We start from the raw sequence: 14,801 nt of genomic DNA on the forward strand, positions 1-14,801 counted from the left end.
TTCGTCCCTGCTAGGAGGGATCAAAGTAAACCTTTTCTGTTGTAATACAATATAAAAAAAAATTTTGCACATAATATTTTATAGCTCGAATAATATTTCTAAACATCATAATTAACTCATAGGTAATGTGAAAAGCCGTATGTGACACATTCATATGGTAGCAAAATTATTTCCATCTTTGGCGTAACACACTTGAATCCCTCACTACGCTCAGGATTTTACGTTAGAATCCTTTGCTTCGTTCAGGATTCAGGATTCAAATTACGCCCTCGCCGTAATAATGTCATTTTGCTACCTTGTGAGACAATCTACTATTTTACAGTACCTACAGTCATCTGGTGCTACATTACGACACCAGGTGCTATAATAAGCACATTACGTTACTACCTGGAAAATTTGAAGGACTATAATAATATGTACTGTAAAACGTTGTACAATACACGTGCGAATAGTTTTCGCACTATTTTTTGCACTTGTATCGTAAATAACTATTGTATAATCATATACTTACCTAAATCTGACTTTTGTGAAGGAGTGAATTTTCTGTACTCATAGACTAGCGGCAGTAGCGGCGCGATTCGGGAAATGAATTAGAGATCAACTAGATACGATATAGTAAAGATATGTGACGTCCCACGGTAAAACTACCTTATGGCGGTTGGCGCTTACGCCATTATTAACGCCGCTCCAATATTATTGCGGCGCTATGCGACGTAAGCGCCAGCCGCCATAAGGTACCTTTTGCCGTGGAACGTCACATATCTTTACTATTTCATATCTAGTGAATCTCTAATTCATTTCCCGAATCGAGCCGTAGGAATCCTCTAGACGGAGTTTAGAGCAATTATTTCATGAAACCGATGCTGCCAAAAATACTGGGGTGCGGGGGACGAGGTGAGTCCCGTGCCGTGATTGTTCCATTCAAAGACACGGACGTCACACAAAGACACTTTGACTCGAAAATGGAGTAAAACTACCGTATTTGCTAAACTATGCTCAGTCTGGATGATGTCTTGTCTGTGGGTAGTACTATTACACTATTACAGCCATATTCGAACTTTAAGATACGTCAAATAATAGATATGGAAATGATATAAATCGGATATGTCAGTGTCAAAAGTGACGTTTTTGTTTGTAGAAACCTCACTTTTGACACTTGTTTGACACTGACATATCCGATCCATATCGTTTTAATATCTATTATTTGACGTATCTTAAAGTTCGAATATGGCTGTTAGTTATTCTGTGGTATAGTCTAGCTGTAACTTTTCTTTCCAGTGACGCCGACTCGCCTCTAAGCTTCAAGTACGTCCACCAACTCCAGTTCATCATGAGCTCCATAGGGTCCTGGCCCCACAAGCTGTTCGGTCGCCAAAAGCTCCATACTATACTATCTCTGTATAATCTCCTACTACAAGCCATCTGTGCTCTGATGTTCATTCTCGGGATGCTGTATTGGCGGCAGAGGATGGATAAAATGTCGTTTTTCGATTCGGGGCACATATTTTTGTGTATGATTTTCGATCTTTTGGTTTTGGTGAGTAAGGTTATGTGACATTTGATATGGAATTTGAAAAGGACAAGTGCGAGTCGGACTTGTCAGGTTTTACCCATAATAAAATGTTAGAGAGACCCCACACGAGTAGCTAGATCAGTGCCCCAAACGCGTTAGTTCCGCGTAGCATTATTCCCGATCGCATTTTTCCCCACTAGAGTTTGTTTTTCAAAAAACATTTAGTTCACAACTTAGCTAGACGGAGCCCGCTTCGCGGGGCTCCTATTTCTGGGCGGTTTGCCCTTCGGGCATCTGAAGCTACCTAACGAACCTAACCTATTAATTTAGTGTGACGTCCATGAAAACATTACACTTTGGGGAAAATGTAGGTAGGTTAGGTTCGTTAGGTAGCTTCAGATGCCCGAAGGGCAAACCGCCCAGAAATAGGAGCCCCGCGAAGCGGGGCTTCGTCTAGTTACATAGACAGCCGGTTCCGTATGGACATTTTGACCCCTGCACTTTCCAGCGTTTGAAGTCTTTTGAGCGTCAGCGTCTTGTCTGTGCTATGGAAAATGGCGTCGCTGCGCAGTTGCACCAACGTTGCGTCGAGCAGCAGCCATATAGAGTTGACTAAACGCTGACGCTCGGGAGACGCTAGTGTGGGGTGGCGCTAAAGTATAGATTTTCTAGAGCAAAAAAAAAAAAAGTACCTAAAGTTATTTGAAGGAAGCGGTGGTAGACGAGTGGATCTGACGTCCGACTTTCAATCCGGAGGTCGTGGGTTCAAATCCTGTCTCGTACCAATTTTTCGGAACTTATGTACGGAATATCATGTATTTGATATTTACCACTAGCTTTTCGGTGAAGGAAAACATCGTGAGGAAACCTGCATACATCCGCGCGTCCCTATGATACGGTGACTGCTTACCATCAGGCGGGCCGTATGCTTGTTTGCCACCTTTGTGATGTAAATAAATAAAAATTCAAAGGTGTATGTGAAGTCCCCAACCCGCACTGGGCCAGCGTGGTGACTATAGCCTAAACCCTCTCGTGCTTGAGAGGGAGGCCTGTGCCCAGCAGTGGGACGTATATAGGCTAAATTATTATTCTTCTTTATTTATTTGAATTCTTAGGCTAAGTGATTTATAATATGAATATAAAAGTAAAATATAAAAACACTTACAAAACAATAAAAAATACATATAAACACATAATATAAAACCTAACCTAGGGTGCCGCCGGAAGCAGGGCTTGGCCCAAGCTGCCGGTGGTCAGGGCCGCAGAGTGAGGAACCGACGTACTACACGCGCCGTAATAATAATTATTATTATGATGTATATAAAGTTATTTAGTATACAATTAGTTTCGAATTTCTCTGGAATTCATTTTGATTTTTCTAGCTAAGATTACTGGTGGCTCGGACGATAAAATATCAAGAAATTATTAAAGATTATTTGCTTGAGTTTCACCTGTTCTACTTCAAGGATCGATCGCCTTATGCTGCAAAGGTATCTATAATTAAAAATACTTATATTATTCTATATACATATTTGCATAATTGGCTAGAGCTATAGGGTAGAGCGAGGTGAATCAGATCACAGGGTGAATCGGATCATGATGAAAAATCCGTTGATATTTGAAATATTGTATTGATATGAGTGAATATATTTCTTCTGTTAGCCTGCGACGCCAGTCATAATCAATATTTTCGATATCAACCATTTTTAGGGTTCCGTACCCAAGGGCAAAGACGGGACCCTATTACTAACGCTGCGTCTTACGTAAGCGAACAAGTCGCGAACGCGACGCGGCGCGGCGCGTCGGGCCCAAGGCGTTCGCGTTCGCAACGAGATCGCCCGAGTACGTAGTACGCTGCGTAAGACTCCATTGTCCGTCTGTCTGTCTGTCATCAGGCTGTATCTCATGAACCGTGATAGCTAAACAGTTGAAATTTTCACAGATGATGTATTTCTGTTGCCTCTATAACATCAAATACTAAAAAGTACAGAACCCTCTGTGGGCGAGTCCGACTCGCACTTGTTTTAGTCTGACCTGATTTTCCCTGTAATCCTATTCTTTCTCCAGTCTACAGTTATCACATATTTTTGTAGAACAGATCAAAAACCAGATGTAACGAAAAGTGTTATGGCGCGGTGTCTTATATCTCTATAACTATAATACCTATATTAGAAGACAGGACAGAAGCCATTACTCGGAACTGCCTGTACCGCGGATAGATGGGGCTGAAACGACGAATTTGGAGCTAAAATTAACCATGTGTCGCCGTCTTAAACTATGCTGGGGCCCTTGGGCACATAAGAATTTAGGGCCCTTTTGGAAAGTAAAGAAAGCGAATTAGTTAAACTAACGTTTTTCTACTATGTTCTATTTTTTATAGGTAATCAAATATAATGTTACAGTCTGTCCTTCGGGGCCCCCTGAGGATAGGGGCCCTGGGCACGGGCCCCGCGTGTGCCCTAATGGTAAAGACGGAGGAAAGTAGCCATTACTCGGAACTGCCTGTGCCGCGGACATAGATGGCGCTGATTGTACTAGAAACGACGGATTCGGAGCTAAAATTTACCCTTATGCCGTGTTTATTTGTATGAAAAGGGAACTTATTGTCGATGGCGCTTACGCCATTATGCGTGCGGCGTAAGCGCCATCGACGATAAGGTCCCTTTTCATAGATAATGCCCCATTTTAGGTACACACGCAGATCCATACCATATCAGGAATGTTCACTTTTTACGTTATATGCCAAATGGCTCATGGCGTATCATTGTTCGTGCTCATGCCATGGTACAACAACTACAAAAACGGCATGTTTGGCAAAAACAGACCAGAGAATAGCACTTTCGAGAATTCAGCCTATTACTATCTGCCTGATGCCTGCTATACCACTGTAAAAGGTTTGTATATTCAGTAAAATTTATGAAACTGTTACAATAGTAGATTGTTAACCAAGGGATGAAAGGCACTCATTTCTGCCGAGGTAGTTTGGCACTCGAACGCAGTGAGAGCACCAATAGTCCGAGGCTGAAATGATGCCTTTCACCCGAGTTAAACAGTCTACTTTTCATTTCGAAAACGAAGAAAGTAAAATGCATGTGTTTTTTTTTTAAATTATACCCAAATTTCAATTGCTTATCGTAAAAAAAATAATTAAATCGTACTTGGAACCTAAAATGCTCTAGATAGTGCAGAACAGTATCATTTTCTGCACACCTTTTAGAACAACAATGACCCTCTTGCAGAGCATGAGAAATGAAAAAAAAATAATACACCTTACCCTGGGAGTGTGCGCTGGGTCTAGCGGTAAGAGCGTGCGACTTTCAATCCGGAGGTCGCGGGTTCAAACCCCGGCTCGTACCAATGAGTTTTTCGGAACTTATGTACAGTCACCTGCAATAATATGTTACTCTTCGAAGGCCGCAAAAATATGTGACTCGCTCTTATGGCTCTACAAATAAGATCGTGTCAGATATTTTTGCGGCCTTCGTTGTGTGACTGTACGCAATATCATTTCGTCGGGTGACAAGCAAAAGTCACTAACTAACACCATTGAAAATATTAGACAGTAAACCGTGTTACAAGAGTGCATTGTTACTTTATTTTTTAGGGTTCCGTACCCAAAGGGTAAAACGGGACCCTATTACTAAGACTTCGCTGTCCGTCCGTCCGTCCGTCCGTCCGTCCGTCCGTCCGTCCGTCCGTCTGTCACCAGGCTGTATCTCACGAACCGTGATAGCTAGACAGTTGAAATTTTCACAGATGATGTATTTCTGTTGCCGCTATAACAACAAATACTAAAAACAGAATAAAATAAAGATTTAAATGGGGCTCCCATCAGTAGCGTGCACAGAGATTTGGGACTGGGTAGGCAAAATTATATCAGAAAACCGGGCAAGTGCGAGTCGGACTCGCGCACGAAGGGTTCCGTACCATAATGCAAAAAAAGGCAAAAAAAAAAACGGTCACCCATCCAAGTACTGACCCCGCCCTACGTTGCTTAACTTCGGTCAAAAATCACGTTTGTTGTATGGGAGCCCCACTTAAATCTTTATTTTATTCTGTTTTTAGTGTTTGTTGTTATAGCGGCAACAGAAATACATCTGTGAAAATTTCAACTGTCTAGCTATCACGGTTCGTGAGATACAGCCTGATGACAGACGGACGGACGGAAGGACAGCAGAGTCTTAGTAATAGAGTCCCGTTTTACCCTTTGGCTACGGAACCTTAAAAAATGAGAGCTACTAACTCACCAAAAAAATTGCGTGATGGTTTTCATTTTGTTGTCAAGTCTTTTCAATTACTTCTTTTTTTGGCTAAACGAAAGCTTCAAAAACGCATCATTTTTAATAGTTTGCACACACACACACCCACACCCACACCCACAACTTTCACAGATAAAATTATCCATTTTTTCACTAATCGCACTTTATAATTTCCGGCAACTGTTAACTGTTATCTCATAAACTCACCAAAACAAACAAACAATGGCGACCGAATAAAAAATGTAAATAAACTTAACCAAATACTGTAAACGAATAAAAAAATAGTCTCGTTTTTGCACTAAATTACCATAGCAAATGCTACTTTTTAAAATAGTCACGTAAACATCGGAACTATTCGGAAACTTTCGGGCGTCATTCGTTTATGTTTGGTACGAAAGACACTGCCTATTGCGTCTAAATGTGTGCGTTACTTGTATAATTGTGTGCTCGTACTTATAGGAAGGTCCACTACACTGTAACCGCGTAACGACGACTCACGGGGAGGCACACATAGAAAGATTTAGACGGAAATGTTTTCTGTCTTTGCCGTGCAAGGCACGTAGCGGCGCTAGTGCCGCGTGGTGTAAACTTCGTCGCGTAGAATTATTATAGATGATGACTTGATGACAAAGCTTAACCGGTAGATGGAGCGCTTATTAATTTTTAGAATGTTTTAAGTTATATCGATTACTGATAGTACGATCAGGTATAAATTAAATTAAGTAGTTTAAGAGGATAGACATCGGAATTATAGTAGGGTAGGCAGTGCCTTTTTGCCTTTATGAAGTGCACGCCACTGGCTCCCATACAACAAACGTGATTTTTGACCAAAGTTAAGCAACGTCGGGAGTGGTCAGTACTTGGATGGGTGACCGTTTTTTTTTGCTTTTTTTTTTTCGTTTTTTTTTTGCATTATGGTACGGAACCCTTCGTGCGCGAGTCCGACTCGCACTTGCCCGGTTTTTTGATAGTTCTTAAGTGACTTTTGCTTGTCACCCGACGATTTGATATTTACCAGTAGCTTTTCGATGAAGGAAAACATCGTGAGGGGGTCTATTCTTTTCCATAAAGTTTCAAGTCATAATGTATCTATTGTTTGTCCGCATTTTCGTTAGTCGTAATTTGTTTCGTTCAGAAACGCGTAACTATTCAGGTTTGCCATAAAACAAACCTAACCTAACCTAACCTATCTATAGGATAACCTTACGAAGATCCTGAAAAATTAACGGTTTCAGTTTTAGCACTAAGGATAAAGGATGTCTCACGTTAGACCGCGCCGTGTCCGGGCCGGAGCTTCCGGCGCATCGTTTTCTATGTAAAGCATCACGTGATCGCCTGTCATGTCATAGAAAAGTAAGCTCCGGAAGCTCCGGCCCGGACACGGCCCGGTCTAACGTGTAACGTGAGACATCCTTAAAATGACAAACAATATTATGACTTAAAACTTTATGTGAAAAAAGGGACCCCAATACCTATAACTTATTTTACAGTACATATGGTCCTATTTTCCCGCACTAGTGCGTAAAATAGCCCTTTCGTTGTACGATACACGTGCGAAAAGGTAATTCGCAAGGCGTGTCGATTTAAAACCCTCCTTTCGGTCGTGTTTTAATTTATCGCCACTCGTTTCGAATTTCCTCTTTCCCGCACTTGTATCGTGAATAATTATGTTCTACAGGTTACTGGATATTATTCGCTTTCAATTCTTACACGTCTTATATCGTAACCGTTGGTCTCTTCGAGTTTGATCTTCTCATAAGTTTGATGGTGTTCCAAACTTGGGGCCACCTTAAAATATTGAGACATGACTTGTTAAACATGCCGCCGCCAGAAAACAGCATAAATGGAATGTACTCTGTAGAGGAGAATATTAAAATCCGAGCATTGTTGAAGGAAATATATGAACATCACAAGATGATTATAAAGTGAGTATTTATGTTTTAAATTTCAGTGTGATTTGGGTTATTTTAAATTAGTAACCGACTAGTTTGTAGCCATTTACACTGTGATTAAATAAATTGTGAGTTGGGCAAAAGGAAATTTGTATGGAGAATCAATTAGTCTGCTTTAGCAGATTGGATAAAAAATAAACTACACACATTATTAATTCCCCGCAGACAAAGTCGCAGGCCAAAGCTAGTAATAATATCACATCAAAATAATTAGGTACAATATAGAGAATCTAAAAAGCTGTGTTGGCTTACTAAAACTAGAACTTATTTCCCACTGTAAAAGCACAGAATAACTAATAGTACTACCGTACAGAAAATTGACTCCTTCACAAAAGTCAGATTTAGGTATAAAATTATACCTATACTCGCCGCCTGCAACAAAATTAAAACTTATAACCGCGCACGAACGGTGAATCTTCTTTGCGCAAGCGCCATCTATCGTGCGGTCGATCGGCAGCCCACTGCCAGACGCCTGCCGCTCCGGGCGGCGCGCCGGCCATATGTACCTAAACTGCGTAGTGACACCCCCCTGGTAAAAGTTCATAAAAGTATGATCCTTTTTCACAGATTCGTGAACAGGTGTTCCAACGCATTCAGCGAGTACCTGTTCACGTTCTACCTGTTCATGCAGTTCATCACCTGCATCTTACTGTTAGAGGTATCTTCGTTCACAGCAGACGCGCTGGCTAAATACGGCCCCTTGACCATTGGGATCCATCAGCAGTTAATACAAGTATCTATACTTTTTGAAATGCTGAACACAAAGGTATAGCAAATAAATTTAACTATACCTACTGTTTTTATTGGTTAAAATAATTTATTTAAGATATAAAACAAAAAAGGTTAATAGAGTCAGACCAAGCTGGTAGTGATTTTGATAGCACAGACGGTGCAAGTGTTATTTTAAACGTTAAACTTCTATTAAATTGTCGTTTAAAATAACACTTGCACAGACTGTGCTATCAAAATCGCCGCCAGCTTAGCTTGGTCTTGCACTAACTTTTAAATTAAAAATAACAGGACTATAGTTCCTGAAATTTTGGGATTGGCCCATCTCCGACAATACAAGATAATTATGTCGCGACAAAATGCTGAGCCAAAGCCTTTTCCTTACTGCACACATTGCTGGACTGAAGTGTGGTTTATTTTTCTGTCTGTGTGTACATAATTTTGATCTGCTGTCTTTGTATTGTTGTTGTTATCCTTTTCTTTTTCTTTGTGTTTCATCTTTTTGTCCTGTGTATGTGTGCTTTATCGAATAAATTACTTTTCTTCTTCTGCTTCCTCTTCTTCTTTACAAGCTTTTATTTACTTTCACCTGTCCCGTTGTCTGTCTGTAATCAAATCTTGCAAGTTAAATTTGATCCACTTCCCGGTTTCCGATTGAGCTGAAATTTTGCATGCATGTATAAATCGGATGACAATGCAATATTATGGTACCATCGAGCTGATCTGATGATGGAGACAGGAGGTGGCCATAGGAACTCTGTGATGAAACAACGCAACCTAATTGTGTTAGGGGTTTTTAGAATTGTCTCGATGAGTATTAGTTGTCTGTCGTAAGAAAAGTAGGTACAGTCAGCGATAAAAGCTTGTACCAAAAATGAATTTTTTGCCAAAAACTTATTTTCATGTCTTTTCAGAGCAAGCAACTGATCGACGCCATATACGCCATACCATGGGAACACATGGATACGAGGAACAGGAAAACGGTTCTGTTCTTGATACGCAGGATCCAAATACCTGTCAGCTTGAAGGCTGGTGGTATGGTGCCGGTTGGAGTCAACACTATGACAGCGGTGAGGGATCATCTAAGAACTGAGCGTTGTGTGTTGTTCTTGTTGTTGCTGTGTTGTGTTGTATTGTTGTTGTGTGTTGTTATGTGTAGTTGTTGTTCTTGATACGCAGGATCCAAATCCCTGTCAGCTTGTAGGCTGGTGGTATGGTGCCGGTCGGAGTCAGTAGTGTCAGTACTATGACGGCGGTGAGGCATCATCTAAGAACTGAGCTTTGTGTATTGTTGTGTGTAGTTGTTGTTCTTGATACGCAGGATCCAATTTCCTATCAGCTTGAAGGCTGGTGGTATGGTGCCGGTCGGAGTCAATACTATGACGGCGATGAGGCATCATCATCTAACAACTGAGCTTTGTGTGTTGTTGTTGTTGTTGTTGTTGTTGTTGTGTGTGTGTTGTTGTGTGTAGTTGTTGTTCTTGATACGCAGGATCTAAATGCCTTCTAGTTTTAAGGCTGGTGGCATGGTGCCGGTCGAAGTCAATACTATGACGGCGGTGAAGCATCATCATCAAACAACTGAGCTTTGTGTGTTGTTGTGTTGTTGTTTCTTATTATTGTGTTATTGTTGTGTGTTGTTGTTATGTGTAGTTGATGTTCTTGATACGCAGCATTGCTAATTAAATTTATGGCAGCCGCATTGTGATCCAAAATAGCTCTACGACTTTTTAAAAACTCCGTTTTCTGAACTTGAAGGTTCTTTTCAGGTTCTGAAGGGTTCGGTCACGTACTACATGATGCTGAAGGCTTTTGCCGGTGAACGGTAAATCTGGTAGGAGAAGTGGGAGAAGAAGAACAGCAACAACGACATCAACAACCACAAAAACAACAACAACAACAACAACAACAACAACAACAACAACAACAACAACAACAGCCACAACAACAACAACTACTACTACTATAACAACTACAACTACAACAACAACAAAAACAACAACTCAATTCGAACAATGCTTATAAGATGTCACAGCGATCTGTCAGTGTCAACAGTGACATTTCCTCAACCAAAAACGTCACTTTTGACACTGACAGTTCGGTATCGTATCGGTGTGACATCTTATAAGTATTGTTCGCATTGGGCCTATAGAATCACTTGTACCGTACAAAGCAGTTGAAGAGTTCGCAAGTATGGCGAAAAAGAAAAAGAAAAAATACAGTAATTATTTATATTAAATCTAATTATGACGATAATTATGATAATATAACTAGAAAGTAATAGTTACGTTTAAAATATTACCCAACAATTTATCCTTATATTTCTAGCACAAATACACATAATATTACGATAATTTTTTTAGAAGACCTTTTTGGAATTTAAGCATGAACTGAATTTTAAGTCAGACCAAGACAAGTCTGCAACGATTTTGAAAACACACGCAGTGGAAGTGTTATTTTCAACGTCAAACTTCTATGAAATTATGACGTCAAAATAACACTGCGTGTGCTATCATAATCGTTGCAGACTTATTTTGGTCTAATTCTATATTGTAATTTTAATAGAATAAATACCTATTTCGATCTCACTTAGGTACAATTAAGACGAAATTGTATGACCTGCAGAAAATAGCCTTTTCATACAAACGTATTCCTCATTTTCACAGTCAAAAACGCCGCTCCTTAAGTTTTCGTGTAAGTAATAAAGTTTTAAAATAATAATAAAATAGTATTTTATTTTTATATCCATAATATATTATTGTAAAATGCCTAATTTAAGAAGATAAATAAAATAAAGGATACTAAATAAACCGGACAAGTGCGAGTCGGACTCGCCCACCAAGGGTTCCGTACTTTTTAGTATTTGTTGTTATAGCGGCAACAGGAATACATCATCTGTGAAAATTTCAACTGCCTAGCTATCACGGTTCATGAGATACAGCCTGGTGACAGACAAACGGACGGACGGACGGACGGACGGACGGCGGAGTCTTAGTAATAGGGTCTCGTTTTTACCCTTTGGGTACGGAACCCTAAAAACAACGGGTTGCACTACGGGAGTGCCGGCAGAAGTGAAAACTCAATGACATTGTAACAGTTTTTCGATCAGATCACGTGTCCGTCTTACGAATTTTCAATCTGTCGAATCTGTCGGTCACGTGACCTGTCGCGAGTTTAACATTATTTCCCCATCACAAAAAGTGCACAGCGCCGCTAAAGAAGTTTTCACTTCAAAAAGTACTTATTTGCATCTATAAACGCATCGGAAGTGAGCTTACCGAGTTGCCAGATGTGCGGCGTCCGTTTTTCGCCTAACATTGTTATGCTGTGGCCACACTGGTGATAACATACATCACGAAATTATTAACCTTTTGAACGCCAAACAGCGCATCCATTTGCCGTGCCACTGACGCCACGGGGGTTAAATTTTGTGAATAAATAATGCCAACCTAAAAGTGGGGTGTTTTTCAGTAGATTCTCATCAAAAAACGATCGACGTCAAATGCCGTCTTTGGCGTCGTTGTCACGATTTTGCGTTGACGTCAATTGCCGTCTGTGGCGTTCAAAGGTTAAAAATATTCTACTACTACTTAGGCACTGCTTGCATAGGTGACCATTTCATGGCATCTATTATGTATATATAGTTCGTTTTTTTTAGCATTAGAAAGAACTTCGCAGAAGTAAGCTTGTGGTTCCAAATCCGACACTTTTAGCGGTAATAATTTGAAGCAAATTATATGTATTGACCATGCTACATTAGATAATTCAATAATTATTAACAATTAAAGAGCCTGATAAAAATTGTATGCTTGCTTCTGTGGAGTTCTTTCTAATGCTAAAAAAACGAACTTTAAGTATGACAGCCAGGGCTGTCCACACCGCTGCCTACTGGACATCCATCGTATAAAAAAAAGGAACCTCGACACGAAAAGAAAAAGAAGTACCGTAAAACGGGGTGAGTAGGTTTCGCGGGGAGAGGTGGGTAATGAATGGGGAGAGAAGGTTTGAGAGGGGGGAGAGAAGGGTTTTTAAGGCTGCTGCTACAAAAATAATGTACTTATTCCAATTTAAAATGGAGCTATAGTAATACGCATAATAAAAAAAATCGATCCAACAATCTTCCAAAATCACCTTTGTATGAAAACCCCTCTCACCCTAAATACGAGGCACTACGGGGTGAGGTGGGTTTTCCTCTTTATCGTCAAAGTTATGAAATGGAACTACCCAAAACTACCCAAACGTCCGGAACACTTATTATATACACCATTCAGTTTTCATATGTAAAAATAAAATGTTATCGAGGTTTGAATTTCAGTTTTGACCCTACTCACCCCATTTTACGGTATGTATATCGTCGCCTAGCCCCCAAGATGTCCCCTTATATTTATTTATTATAAAATTGTAACGTTTTTTTTCGCCGGTGTAGACGCAGCACGCCCCAACGCCACATCAAAGGATTTCATCACCTAATGAGCGAATACGTCTCTTTTTACTTCATTACGGCGAAGTCAATATTTTTAGCCTTTACTTCAATCTGTGGATTAATTAGTTTGTTTAGACTTTAAATTATTTAAGATTATGAATGAATTGAATGAAAATATTTATTTTCATGCAACTATTGGCCCATAATGGGCCCATAAATAAATACCTTAAAAATAGCATACATATTATTACAAAATATATCTTAAAACTAAAAACACACAATTATGGCTGCGATGCAGTTCGCAACCCCGCAGTGTGAGGGAGCCGGCCGCGGAACCGCCGGAACTTGACACTCTTCGGCCAAAACTCCTCCTTATTATGAATTTAATAGCAGATCGAGTATTAAAATTTTACCATCCTGTCTGTATCTCTAGGTATTTAAATAAAATTAAACAATTTGTAAATTTTCGGGTACCTAGTTATAACATTTATTGGACCAATTTACAAAACCGCCTGGATCAGTCACTGAACGACCTGACTTTAACCTACATTCATTGATCGTGTAATGTTTTCATCTACCCTCAACTGGTTTAAGGAGCCATTTGAGGGTAGATTTTGTTTACTTTTATTTAAATACTTACCTAAAGATACAGAGTTATAGTTTAGCGAAAAGGATCTATCCTCAAAAAATTGTCATTTGAATAACTTATTTTTCTTTTTGACAGTTTTTTTTGACAAATCTTACGTTTTATTCTCCAAGTAGCTCAGACTTACTATATACTCTGTATTTTTAGGTATTTAAATAAAAGTAAACAAAATCTACCCTCAAATGGCTCCTTAAGCCAGTTGAGGGTAGATGAAAACATTACATGATCAAATAATGTAAGTAGGTTAAAGTCAGGTCGTTCAGTGACTGATCCAGGCGGTTTTGTATTTGGTCGGTTAACCAATAAATGTTATAACTACCCGAAAATGTAGAAATTGTTTGTTTACTTTTTTTAAATACCCAAAGATACAGACTATAGATAGGAAAGTTGTTCAAAAAAAAATCGGGCAAGTGCGAGTCGGACTCGCGCACGAAGGGTTCCGTACCATATAAAAAAAAAAACAAAAAAAAAGCAAAAAAAAAACGGTCACCCATCCAAGTACTGACCACTCCCGACGTTGCTTAACTTTGGTCAAAAATCACGTTTGTTGTATGGGAGCCCCATTTAAATCTTTATTTTATTCTGTTTTTAGTATTTGTTGTTATAGCGGCAACAGAAATACATCATCTGTGAAAATTTCAACTGTCTAGCTATCACGGTTCTTGAGATACAGCCTGGTGACAGACGGACGGACGGACGGACGGACGGACGGATGGACGGACGGACGGACGGACGGACAGCGAAGTCTTAGTAATAGGGTCCCGTTTTACCCTTTGGGTACGGAACCCTAAAAAGAACTTAAATGGACGCAATAACCCCATAGTTACCGAGGTAAATCGGTTGACCTTAAACCTTGTTTTTGTTCGCAAGCGTCAATAGTCGAACTATTTGTCCCTGTCTATTTAATACGCGCGGATAGAGACGTCAACGGCGATAACTTATGGTAATACGCGCATATGTTAGTTTAATAGAACTCTTCGATTAAACGGCAACTTGTTTTGTGCGTTTCCACTGCTATACGACATGCGATTTGACTGTCATATATTATTAGGAAACAAGCATCATGGGCACCTTTACACCGGAACGGCAGGGAGCGGTTTTTTTACAGTTTTTATTCGTAAGTGTTAGTTGTAATTGGAAACAAATTAAATAATTGTTTATGAAAATATTAAAATTTTTCTTATTTCAAGTAGAAACACTGTATACCTAGTTGAAATTTCCTGAGCTGATTTTTTCGGCTCAAACCTTAAAGGATGACTCACGCTAGACCGGCCCGTGT

General features: G+C 39.8%; 2 protein-coding genes across 2 annotated transcripts in view; both read left to right on the plus strand.

Annotated features, from left to right (window-relative positions):
* The window catches only part of LOC134802758 (uncharacterized), a 131,938-nt gene that overhangs the window by 76,680 nt on the left and 40,457 nt on the right, over nt 1-14,801 (plus strand). The window lies entirely within an intron of this gene.
* LOC134802771 (uncharacterized) lies at nt 1,292-10,360 on the plus strand. Its single transcript, XM_063775468.1, has 7 exons — nt 1,292-1,537; nt 2,896-3,003; nt 4,203-4,407; nt 7,451-7,697; nt 8,292-8,490; nt 9,368-9,523; nt 10,223-10,360. Exons 1-7 carry the CDS (start codon nt 1,331-1,333, stop codon nt 10,280-10,282), a joined length of 1,182 nt encoding a protein of 393 aa, XP_063631538.1. The 5' UTR covers nt 1,292-1,330; the 3' UTR covers nt 10,283-10,360.

Source organism: Cydia splendana, chromosome 25 (genome assembly GCF_910591565.1).
Source record: "Cydia splendana chromosome 25, ilCydSple1.2, whole genome shotgun sequence".
NCBI classification, from domain to species: Eukaryota; Metazoa; Arthropoda; class Insecta; order Lepidoptera; family Tortricidae; genus Cydia; species Cydia splendana.